The following is an 18,098-nucleotide window of genomic DNA, read 5'->3' as shown; positions in this document are numbered from 1 at the left end:
AGATCTAGACTGCCTACGATGATGATGATGATGATGTACAATGAGAAAGGGTTAATTAATAATCTTGTAGTCAAGGGGCCCTTAGTGAAGAGTAACCATAATATGATAGAATTTCATATTAAGTTCGAAAGTGGTTTAGTTGAATCTGAAACTAGGGTCTTAAATCGAAACAAAGCAAACTATTTAGGTATGAGTGGTGAGTTGGCTGAGGTAGATTGGAAACTACATGAAAAAGTATGACGGTAGATAAGCATTTAAAGAATTAATACATCATTTACAATAAATATACATTCCTTTAAGGCACAAAACCTCACACAAAAAATGGTCCAACCTTGGCTAAACAGAGAAGTTAAAGACAATATTAGATCAAAGGAAGAGGCTTATAGTGTTACCAAAAGTAGCAGTGAGCCTGAGGATTGGAAGGATTTTAGAATTCAGCAAAGGAGGACCAAGAAATTGATAAAGAAAGGGAAAATAGAATGAGACCAGTGAGAGACATAAAACAGACAGTAAAAGCTTCTATAGGTATGTAAAAAGGAAAAGATTAGCGAAAGTAAATGTGGGTACCTTACAGGCTGAAACAGGAGAAATTATATTGGGGACTAAGGAAATGGCAGAGAAATTAAACAAATTAAACAAATACTTGTGTCCATCATCCACAGAACCAGACGCAAAAATCCTCCTGGAAATAATAAACAAAATTAGGGCTCATGGGATTGGGGGTAATATACTCGCATGGATTGAGGATTGGTTAACGGACAGAAAACAGAGAGTAGGAATAAACGGGTCATTTTCGGGTTGGCAGGCTGTAACTATTGGGGTGCCGCAAGGATCAGTGCGTGGGCCCCAGCTATTCACAATCTATGTCAATGATTTGCATGAGGGGACTGTTGTGTAGAGAGAAAGAGTCAGACTGAACACTGTGAGCTCAAAGTAAAGTGTGACCTGTCTTTTATTGCAGGTCTCCAGAGCGCCTCTCCAACCTGTGAGTCCTCCTTAAATACCTGTGCTCCCAGGGGATTATGGGATCCTTGGGACTCCAGGGGATGAGCCCTCTGGTGGCTGTACAGAGTAAATACAAGTCCACATATACAACAGGGACCAAATGTAATATATCTACATTTGCTGATGATACAAAACTAGGTGGGAATATAAGTTGTGAGGAGGATGCAGAGGCTTCAAGAAATATAGACAGGGCTAAGTGAGTGGGCAAGAACATGGCAAATGGAATGTGGAGAAATGTGAAGTTATCCACTTTGGTAGGAAAAATAGAAAAGCAGAGTAATTGTTAAATAGTGAGAGATTGGGAAATGTTGGTGTTCAGAGGGACCTGGGTGTCCTTGTACACAAATCACTGAAAGTTAACACGCAGGTACAGCAAGCAATTAAGGAAGCAAATGATATGTTGGCCTTTATTACAAGAGGATTTGATTATAAGAGTAAAGTTTTACTGCAATTATATAGGGCCCTGGTGAGGCCACACCTGGAGTATTGTGTACAGTTTTGGTCTCCTTGCCTAAGGAAGGATATACCTGCCATTGAGGGAGTGCATCGAAGGTTCACCAGACTGAATCCTGGGATGGGGTGATTGTCCGATAAGGAGAGATTGAGCAGACTAGGCCTATATTCTCTCGAGTTTAGAAGAATGAGAGGTGACCTCATTGAAACATACAAAATTCCTTCAGGGCTGGACAGGGTAGATGCAGGGAGGATGTTTCCCCCTGGCTGGGGACTCTAGAACCAGGGGTCACAGTCTCAGAATAAGGGATCGGCCATTTAGGACTGAGATGGGGAGAAATTTCTTCAACCAGAGGGTGGTGAATCTTTGGAATTCTTTGCCCCAGAGGGCTGTGGAGGCTCAGTCTTTGAGTATATTCAAGACAGAGATCGATAGATTTTTGGATATTGTGGGAATCAAGGGATATGGGGACAGTGCAGGAAAGTGGAGTTGAGGTCGAAGATCAGCCGTGATCTTATTGAATGGTGGAGCAGGCTCGAGGGGCCGAATGGCCGACTCCTGCTCCTAATTCTCATGTTCTTATCTTCTTATTATGAGTCAATACTTCCATGGTGCCTTAAGGAAAGTGGAGAAAATAAATTTAAGCTCGTTCTTTCAATAATGGATTTTAATTAAAAAAATTAAAACATAACTTTTGTTGGTTTTGCTCTAACTAGTGAATCACACAATATGGGAGCCAAAATGCTGAGTGTTTGTTATTCTCATAGAACCCTCGAGGGTTTCTCAATCAATAATCACTTCTGATGCTGATGAGCTAAATTAGTTATAAATAAATGAAGTTTTTAATCAAATTTCTTTCGTGGCAATTTAAAAGGGAGATTTCCGACATTGAGCACAAAGATCTCGTTATGTCCTGGTCTCTCCAGGCTTTTGTGTCAAGTGTAGCTGAGAATGGAGATAGGAGGCTTAATCCCAGCTCTCCATCAATCTCGCTGGGAGACAGATGTGAAGAGGTTCCTTCTCTCTCTCTCAGCAACGTTTCTCAAAGACACCTCTCCACCGCAGATCATGGCGGCCAGCAATGGAGCAGTGTGCAAGAGTGAGATCTCAATCATGTGGCTGTACAATGTTTGTGTCGCCAAACATGCAACAACCACGTTTTTCTAATGGAGTTAAATAAAGTGAATGGCGTAATGTCTCTCCAAAAATCCAGGTGTGCTATACACAGCAGTGTACTTATGAAGACATATTTCATTGTTCTCCCAGTAAATGTTCAATCAAATTCAAGCTTTGAAGTAGAATAATGTTTCTTAATATTCTGGGTAAGTGAAAATGACTTCTCTTATACCTGTGATTACTTCATGACTTCAGCAGCCCTGGACCGGTGGTAATTGTACACTAGAGGTCACTCTCAGGCCAATTTTCAGTACCGTTGCTAAATCAGTGCATCTCTATCTCATTCAGTCCCTCAAATTATCTCCTTCATTTATTCCGATATTTTCCCCAATGCAGTGAGCCGGTGAGCATCTGCTCGTTGGAGGGAAGAGGGACTTTTATACTGAAATAACCTGCAAATCAGCTTAAATTAGCACAGCTTCAATTTTAGGAGAGTGAGAGAGAACGAAAGACTGGCATTTATATAGCGGCTTTCACCACCACCAGACGTCCCAAAGCGCTTCACAGCCAATGAAGTACTTATTGAACTGTAGTCACTGTTGTAATGTGGGAAACGCGGCAGCTAATTTTCACACAGCAAGCTCCCACAAACAGCAATGTGATAGTGACCAGATAATCTGTTTTCGTGATGTTGATTGAGGGATAAATATTGGCCCCAGGACACCGGGGATAACTCCCCCTGCTCTTCTTCGAAATAGTGCCATGGGATTTTTTACGTCAACCTGAGAGGGCACACGGGGTCTAGGTTTAATGTTTCATCGGAAAGACGGCACATCCGACAGTGCTGCATTCCCTCAGTACTGCCCCTCCGACAGTGCTGCATTCCCTCAGTACTGCCTCTCCGATAGTGCTGCATTCCCTCAGTACTGCCCCTCCGACAGTGCTGCATTCCCTCAGTACTGCCCCTCCGACAGTGCAGCGCTCCCTCAGTACTGCCCCTCCGACAGTGCAGCGCTCCCTCAGTACTGCCCCTCCGACAGTGCAGTGCTCCCTCAGTACTGTCCCTTCGACATTGCAGCGCTCCTTCAGTACTGCCCCTCCGACAGTGCAGCGCTCCCTCAGTACTGCTCCTCCAACAGTGCAGCGCTCCCTCAGTACTGCCCCTCTGACAGTGCGGCGCTCCCTCAGTACTGACCCTCCGACAGTGCGGCGCTCCCTCAGTACTGACCCTCCGACAGTGCGGCGCTCCCTCAGTACTGCCCCTCCGACAGTGCAGCGCTCCCTCAGTACTGCTCCTCCAACAGTGCAGCGCTCCCTCAGTACTGCCCCTCTGACAGTGCGGCGCTCCCTCAGTACTGACCCTCCGACAGTGCGGCGCTCCCTCAGTACTGCTCCTCCGACAGTGCGGCGCTCCCTCAGTACTGACCCTCCGACAGTGCGGCGCTCCCTCAGTACTGACCCTCCGACAGTGTGGCGCTCCCTCAGCACTGCACTGGGAGTGTCAGCCTGGATTTTTTGTGCTCCAGTCTGTGGAGTGGGACTTGTACCCACGACCTTGTGACTGTGAGGAATGTCTGCTGCCTGCCCACTGACTAATTCTCATCTCCGTGGACAGTGGGCAGTACAGACAGGTTGTAGATGGACAGGGCAGACTATGGTCTAATTTACATTTCGGAAAATAAATATTTGAGGGGATCTTGAAACTAAGTGGAATGAACTGCAAAACTAGGAGGGAAAAAATGGAAGAAAAGGCAGTGAATTGCATGAACCAGCGGCAGTGACATGCAAAGGGAGAGAGGCAGAAAGGGGGGCAGAAAATGTGCATTTAGTGTTACCCAGGGCTGGGCAGTGCTGTGAGGGAGTGGCTGGAATCAGTGCTCCCTCTCTCTCTCTCTCTGTCTCACACACACACACACAGCTTGGCTTCTTCCTGCAACATGTTTGTTCCCAGTGCCTGTGACTTGCGTTCAATCTGACGCCCACCTCTGCCTCAAAGATCTCCAGCCTGGCCAGGAGTGCAGCTCCTCTCTGCCTCTCTCTTTCTCTCTCTCTGTCTCTGTCTCTCCCCGCCCCTCCCAGTGAAGGACTGGCTCAGAGGGCGAGTGCAGACCGCAATAGCCCAACCTGCATCGGCTCCTCTCTCCCCAGAGCAGCCAAGTTCGCCCCTGCTCTCGCTGCAGGTTGCGTTCCCCTCGCTGTTGAAGTTCATCACATCCCCGCTTCCAACTCGATCAGCGCTCTCCGTCGTTGCGAAGACGCAGAAGCCAAGTTCGCAAAATTCCCTCCCCTCTTAAAGGAGGCGAGGCTCGCCAGCGAGCGGGGAGAGGGCGGCGGAGCAGCACATCACCGCTGAAAATTCACAACAAGGGCAGCAGAAAAGTTGGGTCATTTGAAGGCATTTTGAATTGTATTTGGATGCTGGCTTGGATGCAGAGGTTGGGAGCGGGGACCAGGATTTGTGTGGAGGATGTGCCTGCTTTAAGAGAATTCTAGACAAGGACATACCGCTGGAGAAGGCTGTTGCAATTGGGAAGCCGAGCTGGGAAGCTGGTGGAATTTGGCTGGTGCTGCGAACTGGACCAATCTTTTCCCCGGCTTGGTGCCTTTGTGTCTTTGCTGCGTTCACCGGTTGGAGATTTCTGTCTCTGTGAGTGTGTGTGTGTGATGTGGGTGCTGCATGGGGACTGCGAGCTGGAGATGGCTGGAGAGCGTGGAGCCCTGGACTGACGGGCTAACACTGTCTGTCTCCAGCTGAGGAAGAGCCGCCTTACATTCCAGAGAGAGAGAGAGAGAGAGTTTGACCCAGGCAGACTGACCTGCCCCGACTCCCTCCCCAAACAAATCACAACAGAACCAAGCGCTTGGAGAATTTACCATGATCTGTGCAAATCTGTTCTTCTTTCTGATTTTTATAGGTGAGTAAGGCGATCCGAGAGAGCTTGGAACAAGCTGCTTGTGTGTGGGGGAATTCCGGAGGGTGATCGATCGGATGTGCCGAGATAAAAGTAGCAGAAGTCAACCTGCTCTGGACCACAAGCTATATAAGTAGTTTCATCTGCTGTGGTTTTAAGCGCAGGGAAATACGGGGGGATTTAATGGGATGGTTAATCTAAAGCTTTAATACCTTCATTGAATGTGACGAGAGAGAGAGCGGGGTCTGGAGCAGAATGAGAAAATGGAATTCAAAAATATCCATCTCCATTCTGTCCTCTCCCCCGTTCTGTCTTACAACGACTTAATAGAAATATACAGGGCTAAAAAGTTTAAAGGGATCTAATGACTGGAAATGCAAGCAAAGTGCATTTTATACCCCGTCCAGAGCAATGGGTATGGGCAAATGGGAGGAATTTTGAAACCTGCTTCTATGGGTGAGCTGTGCAGGAATTTCATTCGCCAGGGCGTTGTGAGTGCTGGAACATTGCATGCCTGTTTGGGAGTTACAGTGCGCTAAATAGACAGGCACAGGGGATTGTACTTCAAGTACAATTGCAGAACCCAATACATGGCCCCTTAGAATAAGTTTGACGATGTATTCGAGGGGGGAAGCTAGCTCAAGACGTGGGGGAGAAAGGAAGAGAAGGGGGTGGTGCTGGGGTGGGGAGGAGGTTGGGGCTGGGCCGAATGGCCTGCATTCTGTGCTGTACGCTCTCTGCGATTCTCTGCGAATCTCAGTCTGTGCTGAATGCAGCCGCTGAACGCAAGCTACAGAGGGGACAGTGGAGGGAGACAGTGAGACAGAAATAGGGAGATGCAGCGAGAGAGAGAGAGAGTGATGCGGTTGAAGGCAGTGTGAACATTAAAATATTAACGTAAGCACGACTGGAGGAAGACAAAGATGATAATATATGAAATGAGCTGGAGTTAATGAATAAAATATTAAGGCAAAATGCATGCGGCCAGCGATGGTAATCTGTACAATTGATGGGAGATTGGAGATTGTCACAACTGAAGCTCAGGATAGGAATGTGCCCGCGGACAGGAGAATTAGTGAAAGCAAATGGTAACCTAATTAAACCTGGGCAGAACCTGAAGACAAGCTGCTAATGGGTGTACAGGTAGTAACAGCGTGTCTGCATAAACCAGGCCACATTGTTCAAGATCCCCCCTGCTTCTTAACTGCCCCACACTTAACCCTTTCTCTTCCTTCATGGTTTCGGAATGTACATACCTGTGAATATATAGGGCATTCACTAGGGGGAGTGCAGCCTCCATATTATTGATCAAGATCTAAGAAATACGAGCAGGAGTCGGCCATTTGGCCCCTCGAGCCTGCTCCGCCATTCAATAAGGTCATGGCTGATCTGATCATGGACTCAGCTCCACTTCCCCGCCCGCTCCCCATAACCCTTCACTCCCTTATTGCTCAAGAATCTGTCCAGCTCCACCTTAAATATATTCAATGACCCAGCCCCCACAGCTCTCTAAAGCAGAGGATTCCACAGATTTGCAACCCTCTGAGAGAAGAAATTCCTCCTCATCGCCGTTATAAATGGGCGGCCCCTTATTCTGAAACTATGCCCCCTAGTTCTAGATTCCCCCACAAGGGGAAACCTCCTCTCTGCACCCAATAGATATTGAATGTTTGTTCATGGCGAGTAATAAAACCACAGAGCCCATACCCAGAACCCAGTCCTGATTGAAAATGTTTCCTGAAATAATAACATGGCAAAGTGGGTTTTAGTGCTGACAAGAATGATCAGCTTATTACAATGAAGTGACTTTTGTTGAAGAGGAGGAGAAGCCAAGGCCTAAAAATTCGACCCGGGCGCAATGTGGGTGATAAGAGGCGGCGCTGGAGCTGACTATCTGGGGCTGTGTGTAACGGCTTAGCTTAGCGCCGCGGCCTGAGACAATATTCGCGGCCGAGAGATTTACAGCTTATGTGGTGAAAAGAAACACCATCGTGGGATTGAATCCCCTGCCCATCAAACACTGACAACATTCCACTAATCCCCAGTATTGGGAAGGGAATCTGTCTGATTCAGTCACCCTGATCAATCTTCATTAGAAAGGAATCCAATCATGGCAGGTAAAGCACTGGGACAATGCGGGGCAGTGAGCTGGGATAATACAGCCCAGGCCCCCATCATCAACCCACAATTATACATCAGCCCAACTGGTTGAGGCATTCAATATACTTTCAAATTGATTATTTTAATATTAGTTTATGCGTAGAAAATGTATCCGAATCTTTGGAATAGATATTTTTAAAACATTTTTATACAATACCCATTAACATATTCTCAAAGTTAAGGTAGAATTTATGTATCTGTACACATCGTCTATCAATGGATCAAGGGCACATTACCTGGTTAGATTTATAGCTACTATTATGTCTTTAATACTTTTATGAATGACTCCACGAGGTCTAGTATTGTACTTGAGCTGTTGTGACCTTAGTCCCATTTATTGTAACTCCAGAGTGAGGCACAAGCATGGTGGGCCCTGCACACCTATGCAGGTGACCCTCAGGTCTCCCACCGCAGTGCCCTCTGGTGGCACACCTTATGTGGCTATACAGTTAGTACACATGGTCTACATACATGACAGCCAGGGTTGTATTAAAGGGTTTTATACTTGCATTGGAGGCAGTTCAGAGAAGGTTCACTAGGTTAATTCCTGGAATGAAGGAGTTGTCTTATGAGGAAAGGTTGAGCAGGTAGGGCCTGTACTCATTGGAGTTTAGAAGAATGAGAGGTGATCTTATTGAAAGGTATAAGATTCTGAAGGGGCTCGACAGGGTAAATGCAGAGAGGACGTTTCCCCTCGTGGGGGAATCTAGAACTAGGGGGCACAGTTTCAGAGTAAGGGGCCGCCATTTAAAATGGAGATGAGGAGGAATGTCTTCTCTCAGAGGGTTGTAAATCTGTGGAATTCTCTACCCCAGAGAGCTGTGGAGGCTGGGTCATTGAATATATTTAAGGTGGAGATAGACAGATATTTGAACGATAAGGGAGTAAAGGGTTGTGGGGAGCGGGCAGGGAAGTGGAGTTGCGTCCAGGATCAGATCAGCCATGATCTTATTGAATGGCGGAGCAGGTTCGAGGGGCCGAATGGCCGACTCCTGCTCCTATTTCTGAGGTTAAAGGTGCCTGTCAGTGGGTTGATTTATAGTTAGATTTATAGTTTGGGTTGTATTACAGGTGTGTGGACGAGGTGCTTTAACTTGCCTATTAACGCCTTTGCTTTGTTTCCTACCCCGCTGTGTCCAGACGAGGTGCTGCGTTCGGCCGGGGAGCCTGTCCTGCCGGGCGGCTGGAAGGTGGACTGCGTGCGTGGCAATGAGCTGTGCGCGGCAGAGGCAGGTTGCAGCAGCCGCTACCGGACCCTGCGGCAGTGCCTGGCAGGCAAGGCCGCCATGCTCTTCGGGCCGGAGGCGAAGAACGAGTGCATCGCCGCGGTGGTGGCGCTCCAGCGCAGCCCGCTGTTCGACTGTCGCTGCAAGCGGGCCATGAAGAAGGAGAAACAGTGCCTGGCCATCTACTGGAGCATCCACCAGAGCTTACTGCAGGGTAAGGCAGCCACTGGCTCACAATACCTTCCAATCACAACATCGGGGCGTTAATAATCCGCGCAACCCCTGTTCAAAATCCCGCTGTGGGCCGTTTGAGAATTCAGTGACCATGACGCTAACTGGCCAACTCTGGTGGGACCTCTTCATCTCAGGGTCACGTGCCTCCAACTACTCTTCGCTGCCCCACCAAACAGGTTCACCCCGCCCCGACCCCGACCCACCAAAAACCTCCCTCTCCCCGCTCCACCAAACACCTTCTCCCCCACTCCATCCCCCCTACCAAACAGGTTCACCCCCCCCTGACCCCGACCCACCAAAAACCTCCCTCTCCCCGCTCCACCAAACACCTTCTCCCCCACTCCATCCCCCCTACCAAACAGGTTCACCCCCCCCCTGACCCCGACCCACCAAAAACCTCCCCCTCCCCGCTCCACCAAACACCTTCTCCCCCCCCTCCATCCCACCCACCAAACAGCTTTCCCCCCCCATCCATCCACCCCATCAAACAGCATCACTTCCCACCCCCCCACCAAACAGCTACCCTCCCCACCCACCCCACAAAACAGCTTCACCCCGCCCCCCCACCCCCAGCAAACAGCCCCCCACCCCCAGCAAACAGCCCCCCAGTAAACAGCACCCCAAAACAGCCCCCCCACCCCCACCAAATAGCCCCCCAGTAAACAGCCCCCCCAAAACAACCCCCCACCCCCACCAAACAGCCCCCCCAAACAGCACACCCCCACCCCGACCAAACAGCCCCCCCAAACAAGCCCCCCACCCTCACAAACAGCCCCCCCCACCAAACAACCCCCCTCCCCCACCAAACAGCGCCCCCCCCCCACCAAACAGCCCCCCTCCCCCACCAAACAGCTCCCCCCTCTCCCGCCCCTGTCAGCAGTAATTTTATAATTAATAAATAAACGTGTTAAAATAAAATGTAAAAAAATGTAAATCCCGGCATTGTTTTGACCCGGGCCGCGCGCGGGAGGTTAGTCTTTAATTCCTGGTGACTTCAGGACAAGCCTGGAGGGTTGGGAACACCGCATGACCAATGTCGGATTGTTGTAAAAGCTCATCTGGTTCGCTGATGTACTTTCGGGAAAGAAACCTTACCTGGTCTGGGCCTACCTGTGACTCCAGACCCACACCGACGTGATTGGCTCTTAACTGAAGTAGCCGAGCGAAACACTCAGTATATCAGGACAACTAGGGACAGACAATAATGGATCACCTCCACATTCCCCTCCCAGTCACACAAACCATCCTGATTCAGAAATATATCGGCCGTTCCTTCACTGTCGCTGGGTCACAATCCTGGAACTCCCTCCCTAACAGCACTGTGGGAGCACCTTCACCACACGGACTGCAGCGGTTCAAGAAGGCGGCTCACCACCACCTTCTCAAGGGGCAATTAGGGATGGGCAATAAATGCTGGCCTTGCCAGCGATGCCCACATCCCAAGCATTAATTAAAATTAAAATTAGTAGTGACTATTAATGCTGCATTCCACTGGAAACCAATTGGACAATTGCAGGGCTACCATATAGTTAACAGGGAATGGGCTAAAGTGTTCTGCTCTCGCCGTTGGTTGGGAGATACCCCCTGACCATGGATGACCTTCCTGCTTGGGGTTACCTGGGCTGAGGGGGGCTTGTGAGGCCTCTGCCTGGAGTTATGATGCTGCAGAACTCGTGGTGGCGGGGGGGGGGAGAGGGTGAAGGAGAGGGTAGGAGGGGACAAGCTGACGGTGAGGGAGGAGAGTGAGGGTGAGAGTGAGGGGGAGGGTGATTACACAGGATTACACGGGATATACGGCACAGAAACAGGCCATTCGACCCAACCAGTCCATGCCGGCGTTTATGCCACCCCCTATCTTTCCTCATCTAAATTTACAGCACAGAAGGAGGCCATTCGGCCCATCGCATCCGGGCCGGCCGACCAAGAGCTACCCAGCCTAATCCACTTTCCAGCTCTGGGTCCGTAGCCCTGTAGGTTACGGCACTTCAGGCGCACATCCAAGTACTTTTTAAATGTGGTGAGGGTTTCTGCCTCTACCACCCTTTCAGGCAGTGAGTTCCAGACCCCCACCCTCCGGATGAAGAAACGTCCCCTCAAATCCCCTCAAAACCTCCGACACCAATGACTTTAAATCGACGCCCCCTGGTTGTTGACCCCTCTGCTATGCTATCAGCATAACTGATGAGAGAGCTGGGGATGGGGGAAAGGTGAAAGGGCTGGGAAGAGTTTAAAGAAGCGTAGGTCGTTCGCACGGCCAATATCCCAAATCTCAACTAGCGTCAACAGAACCAGAAACGGCATTCTCCTTGCAGTTCTTCCTGTTCACAACATGGCCGCCGCGTTGACCCGTATAACCACAAGGCACCCTGCCTGCAAAGCAGCTCATTGATTGTGAAGCGCCTTTGGGAAATGTGACTAGACACTTCATTCTTTTCTCTGTCTTTCTCTATCTCCAATTGCATTGGCCGTACTCTGAAGAAGAAGCTAGTAATGCGTAGTTAAACATAGCCTTGTACTGGCCAGCACTGAACATAACTATCAGACCTGCACTCTCACAGTGATGCAGTTAAAAATAGACTTTGGCTGAGCACCTGTCATGTGCCCCCAGATCTCTCCCATGCACAACACTTGGCAGTGTTTTATTAATTGAAGTGGTGGTGTCCAATAGAAGTACGTTTTGCAGGAATTCTTTGTTTTAATTCATGAAATGATTGAAATGAATCATCATTAATAGTTGATGATGAAAATGAAGGTCATTAAGGTATGTAGATAGGGTCAAACAATCTCTTGAAGAATGAGTGCGCTTGACATATTGTATGTTGCACGGCAGATTTATGGGACTCCGTCAAAGGCTCATTCCCGCTGTGATCTAATTCACTTGCAAGCACCGATTATGTCTATTCTTCCCCCCAATTGCGTGATTTGATTATGTACAATGTAAATTCGCTGGATGGTGATTGAGACACTGGCCCCCAGTCAGTATTTCGACTGAGGCAGGGCAGTCTAAGAGGAGATTGGACAGAGTTTTTTCTTAATATAAAGTTCGCCGACCTCCAATTGACCTCACCTACGGTCTCCTCCAAATATCAGCAGCTTAAATGACTTGGATTCCCATTGGGATTATTGGCGTACTGGCCTTAAAGGGACAGGCCAGGTTAGCAACGCAAAACATCACAGCCAGGAGAGGAACACTGAGCATGTACTCATACCCAGAGCATGTACGGAGCTCATGGCAAACTGTTGCATTTGGAGTCAGGCAGTACCAGGTGGCAAGGTGGATTTTGAGCTGTCGATACTGTCACATACGGATGGACTCGGTTGAACAGCCAGTGTGCTGGAAGGAAGTTGGCCTGAGCATTGAATATGATTTAGAGGCAGGACATCTGTTACCCTTCTGGCATGACTGCCTCGTCTCTGGCCTCATTGGCGGGAGCGATAGTGAAAGTTGCCTTCAAAGCCTTTCCTGATCATTCAGTCTTCATGTGTTTCTAGACAACCAGTTTGACAACACCCAACAGCCATGATCTTCTTCCGAAGTGGAGCTGATTTAATTGCTTAAGCGTTGGACTGCTGACTTGCTCGGGGTTCTGAAACACATTAAGGGGCCGAAATTCGTCTGCTTCGCGGCACCTGTTAGCGCCCGAGAGGGACGATAACGGGCCGCGAAGGATCCAGCGCCCGAGCGCCGCACTGGCAGCGCCTGGCGGGAGCTTCAGTAGCGTTTCACTGACGGCGCTAACAGTTAGCGCTGCGCACTCCAGCCCCGCCCACTGGGTGACGGAGATGGGCGTGCAATGGCCCGTTAGCGCGTGGTCGCCAACTGCGTTGGGTGCGCCTGCCTCAACGCCGGGCACTGATCGCGACAGGGAAAGCCGGCGTTCACCGACCTCGCGGGGCCACGAGGAGACGGCTGAGCAGCTGGGTCTCCATAAGTTGCCCTTTTTTGAGTTTCCATTTAGTAACTGTGCACTTATTTCACCGTGATTGCTGTGCAACAGTCTGCCAAGGAGCTCCCGTCCATTTTTCCCCGTTCTTCAGGGAGTCCATCGGATCTCCCCTTTAGGCACGAGGATGCTGGTTTCCGAGCGCCAAAACTTCAGTTGTGACCTCGCGATACCGCCCCAGGAATCAGGGTTAGAGCCCTAAGAGGAGTGTGGAACATGTCCCTCTGTGCTCCACTCCCCTCCTGGGGCACGCGGTAAGCATTGCCCGCCGCTAGCGTTAGCAACCAGGCGGCGTCACCGCCTTAAACTGGGCTATACCGAATTTCCACAGACTGTGGCTTTGTCCCACCCTGGGCTCAGAGTCTTTGCTGGGGTTACGAATAGGTATCTAAAGTTCCAGTGGCTGATAGCCATGGAATTCATGATGGTCCCAGTACTCGGTGTGGGCATTGCAAGGACGTTCAGCGGGGTTCGCCAGAGAGGACAGTGGGACTTCAGATTTTTGGATTCAAGAGTCTAGTTAGATCTGTTTTTCCCACTCCACAACATTCCCAGTTTTGTGGGTTTCTAAATGTGCTATTGTGTCACAGAGTGGTGGAGGGAGTGCGGTGTAGGATTACCACAACGATGCCGAGGAACTCCGAGGGTTAAGTTACGAGGAGAGATTACACAAACCAGGGTTGTATTCCCTAGAATTTAGACGGTGATCTGATCGACGTTGTCAAGATATGAAAGGGAACAGATTAGGTGGATCGAGAGAAATTATTTCCACTGGTTGGGGTTTCTCGGACTGGGGGCTGCACAGTCTAAAGATTAGAGCCAGGCCTTTCAGGAGTGAAATCAGGAAACACTTCCACACACAAAGGGTGGTAGAAGTTTGGAACTCTTTTTATTAACCAAAGGTATTGAGGGATATTGTCCAAAGGCAGGTGGATGGAGTTAGGTAGCAGATCAGCCATTATCTTATTGAATGGCGGAACAGGCTCGAGGGGCCGAATGGCCTCCTGTTCCTATGTTGTCAAGGAGCATTATTCCTACCAGCACCTGTAAAATGTTTTCAAATGTCAATGAACTTTGAGAAAGGGGAAGGTTGCAGACCATCATAGTTTACCCATCTACAGGGACAAGTTCTGGATCACTGAGCACCAATCCCATCGCGGTGGTCCATGCCGATGATTGCATTTCATCCGTAGATATTTGAACATCTATTTACACATCTTTTGCCGAAGACGCTAAAGTATAGGACCACACAAGACCTTTGAGGTCCATTTGGCTTGTCCCTTAACCCAGTGCCACTCAAGTCACCCACTCACTCAAATATCTCTCAGACTCTCCCTCGAAGACTCGCTGTCTCCCCGGGGAGATGATGACACATATTCACCGTCCTCTGTGTTAATGGGAGAATTGAGAGGGAGCAGTTTCTGTTCAGAGTGTCTAAACCGAATGGGGGGGAAATTGCGTTGCCTCCAACTTGGGGACGGTGATTTTTGCGGGAGCGCAGAACGCAAAAACGGCGTGAACCTCCGGTTTAGCGCTCCGGGAAGGAAGTCGGGCTCTCACTCAAGCGCTACCACTTCCCTCGGAGCGCGAAAGCCGGCAGGAGGGGCGGGAACGGTGCCCAATATCAAGGCTACTTCCCTCCCGCAGGCTCGGCATGAAGTCGATGACCCGCGTAGCCCAATGTCTATTCCACAGTGTATTTGGAAAAATACTCTTTGCTGTATTGAAACCATGTATGTACCTTCTGCCAAACGGGATTCACTATTGCCAAGTACATTGAAAATAATTATTTTCATTTTGGGAGAATAAGTGCCCGACTGTACAGAACACCAACATTAGACACGGCAGCGAGCTTGTGGCTGGGCTAATGACTCCCATTTGCTCAGCTTACTTCGGGATCGAAGATCCGAGGGAATTTTGGCCTTAAGAAACGAATAAGTGTAATGATAAATTAAAAGCCAGAAATGTTGGCAAAGGGCAGGAGGTCCGTTAGTGTCAGAGAAAGGAGAAAGACCAAGCTTTTAAAAGGATGAACGATTGGAGATAGCTCCAAATAAAGAACTAGCCGATTGGCTATAAAATTATGCTTCCCCCGCACTCAATCTCCCCCTCCCCCGCACTCCCCCTCCGCCGCATTCCCCCTCCCCCTCCCCCGCACTCACTTTCCCCCTCCCCTCCCCCGCATTCACTCTCCCCCTCCCCCTCCCCCGCATTCACTCTCCCCCTCCCCCGCATTCACCCTCCCCCCTCCCCCGCACTCACTCTCCCCCTCCCCCTCCCCCGCACTCACTCTCCCCCCTCCCCCGCACTCACTCTCCCCCTCCCCCTCCCCCGCATTCACTCTCCCCCCTCCCCCGCACTCACTCTCCCCCCTCCCCCGCACTCACTCTCCCCCCTCCCCCGCACTCACTCTCCCCCTCCCCCACATTCACTCTCCCCCTCCCCCGCACTCACTCTCCCCCTCCCCCGCACTCACTCTCCCCCTCCCCCGCACTCACTCTCCCCCTCCCCCGCATTCACTCTCCCCCTCCCCCGCACTCACTCTCCCCCTCCCCCGCACTCACTCTCCCCCTCCCCCGCACTCACTCTCCCCTCCCCCGCACTCACTCTCCCCCTCCCCCGCGCTCACTCTCTCCCTCCCCCTCCCCCGCACTCACTCTCCCCCTCCCCCGCGCTCACTCTCTCCCTCCCCCTCCTCCGCGCTCACTCTCCCCCTTCCCCGCACTCACTCTCCCCCTCCCCCGCGCTCACTCTCTCCCTCCCCCTCCCCCGCACTCACTCTCCCCTCCCCCGTGCTCACTCTCTCCCTCCCCCTCCCCCGCGCTCACTCTCCCCCTCCCCCTCCCCCGCGCTCACTCTTCCCCTCCCCCGCGCTCACTCTCCCCCTCCCCCTCCCCCGCGCCCACTCTCCCCCTCCCCCTCCCCCGCGTTCACTCTCCCCCTCCCCAGCGCTCACTCTCCCCCTCCCCCTCCCCCGCGTTCACTCTCCCCCTCCCCCGCGCTCACTCTCCCCCTCCCCCTCCCCCGCGCTCACTCTCCCCCTCCCCCTCCCCCGCGCTCACTCTCCCCCTCCCCCTCCCCCGCGTTCACTCTCCCCCTCCCCCGCGCTCACTCTCCCCCTCCACCACACTCTCTCTACCCCCCCACACTCTCTCTACTCCCTGCACTCATTCTCCCCCTCTCCCACACACTCTCTACCCCTGCACTCACTCCCCCCTCACCCACACTCTCTCTACCCTCCCCCTCACTCACTCTACCCCTCCCCCTTGCTCGCTCTCCCCTCCCCGACACTTTACCCTCCCCCGCACTCACTCTCCCCTCCCCCGCACTCACTCTCCCCCTCCCCCGCGCTCACTCTCTCCCTCCCCCTCCCCCGCACTCCCTCTCCCCCTCCCCCGCGCTCACTCTCTCCCTCCCCCTCCTCCGCGCTCACTCTCCCCCTTCCCCGCACTCACTCTCCCCCTCCCCCGCGCTCACTCTCTCCCTCCCCCTCCCCCGCACTCACTCTCCCCCTCCCCCGTGCTCACTCTTTCCCTCCCCCTCCCCCGCGCTCACTCTCCCCCTCCCCCTCCCCCGCGCTCACTCTTCCCCTCCCCCGCGCTCACTCTCCCCCTCCCCCTCCCCCGCGCTCACTCTCCCCCTCCCCCTCCCCCGCGTTCACTCTCCCCCTCCCCAGCGCTCACTCTCCCCCTTCACCAGACCCACTCTCCCCCCTCCCCCGCGTTCACTCTCCCCCTCCCCCGCGCTCACTCTCCCCCTCCACCACACTCTCTCTACCCCCCCACACTCTCTCTACTCCCTGCACTCATTCTCCCCCTCTCCCACACACTCTCTACCCCTGCACTCACTCCCCCCTCCCCCACACTCTCTCTACCCTCCCCCTCACTCACTCTACCCCTCCCCCTTGCTCGCTCTCCCCTCCCCGGCACTCTATCCTCGCCCACACTCTACCCTCCCCCGTACTCTACCCCTCGCTCACTCTAACCCTCCCCCTCGCTCACTCTCATCTATCCCCCGCACTCTACCCCTCCCCCTTGCTCACTCTCACCCATCCCCTGCATTGTACACATCCCCTGCACTCATTCTAATCTTCCCAAAATTTGCAGGACTACGGGGAAAGGGTGGTGGAGTGGGACTGGCTGAGGTGCTTTTGCAGAGAGCCGGCACGGGTTCGACGGACCGAATGGTCTCCTTCTGTGCTTTAACCATTCTATGATTCTCTGATCCCTGTGCTCACTCTAACTCTCCCCTCCTTCCTCGGTTAACTTTGAGAGCAACAGGAAACGGTGGGAGATACATGCCCAGGTTTCCTCTTCTGTTCGTTGCGACAAGCTGCACTGTTGGAGGGGCATTACTGAGGGAGTGCTGCACTGCCGGAGGGGCAGTACTGAGGGAGTGCCACACTGTCGGAGGGGCATTACTGAGGGAGTGCTGCACTGTTGGAGGGGCATTACTGAGGGAGTGCTGCACTGTTGGAGGGGCAGCCGTGGCTCAGTGGGCAGCACTCTTGCCTCTGAGTCAGAGGTCGTGGGTTCAAGTCCCATTGCAGGGACTTGAGCACTTAAACTCTAGGGTGACACTCCCAATGCAGTGCTGAGGGAGCACCACACTGTCGGAGGGTCAGTACTGAGGGAGTACTGCACTGTCGGAGGGGCAGTACTGAGGGAGTACCGCACTGTCGGAGGGGCAGTACTGAGGGAGTACCACACTGTCGGAGGGGCAGTACTGAGTGAGCGCCACACTGTCGGAGGGTCAGTACTGAGGGAGTACCGTACTGTCGGAGGGGCAGTACTGAGGGAGCGCCACATTGTTGGAGGGGCAGTACTGAGGGAGTACCGCACTGTCGGAGGGGCAGTACTGAGGGAGTGCCACACTGTCGGAGGGGCAGTACTGAGGGAGTGCTGCACTGTCGGAGGTGCAGTGCTGAGGGAGTGCTGCACTGTCGGAGAGGCATTACTGAGGGAGTGCTGCACTGTCGGAGGTGCAGTGCTGAGGGAGTGCTGCACTGTCGGAGGGGCATTACTGAGGGAGTGCTGCACTGTCGGAG

At 52.1% G+C, this 18,098-nt stretch overlaps 1 protein-coding gene across 1 annotated transcript in view; it reads left to right on the top strand.

The window, feature by feature from the left end:
• Positions 1 to 5,424: 5,424 nt before the first annotated feature.
• LOC139234775 (GDNF family receptor alpha-2-like) overlaps positions 5,425 to 18,098 on the top strand; it is a 290,018-nt gene continuing 277,344 nt past the window's right edge. The window contains exons 1-2 of the mRNA XM_070865467.1: positions 5,425 to 5,490; positions 8,788 to 9,087. Of these exons, the coding sequence (XP_070721568.1) occupies positions 5,451 to 5,490; positions 8,788 to 9,087 (340 nt within the window). The 5' untranslated portion in view covers positions 5,425 to 5,450. The remainder of the gene's footprint in view (positions 5,491 to 8,787; positions 9,088 to 18,098) is intronic.

The sequence above is a fragment of the Pristiophorus japonicus genome, chromosome 22, assembly GCF_044704955.1.
Source record: "Pristiophorus japonicus isolate sPriJap1 chromosome 22, sPriJap1.hap1, whole genome shotgun sequence".
Classification (NCBI taxonomy): Eukaryota; Metazoa; Chordata; class Chondrichthyes; family Pristiophoridae; genus Pristiophorus; species Pristiophorus japonicus.
This window is presented reverse-complemented; position numbering and strand designations above follow the sequence as displayed.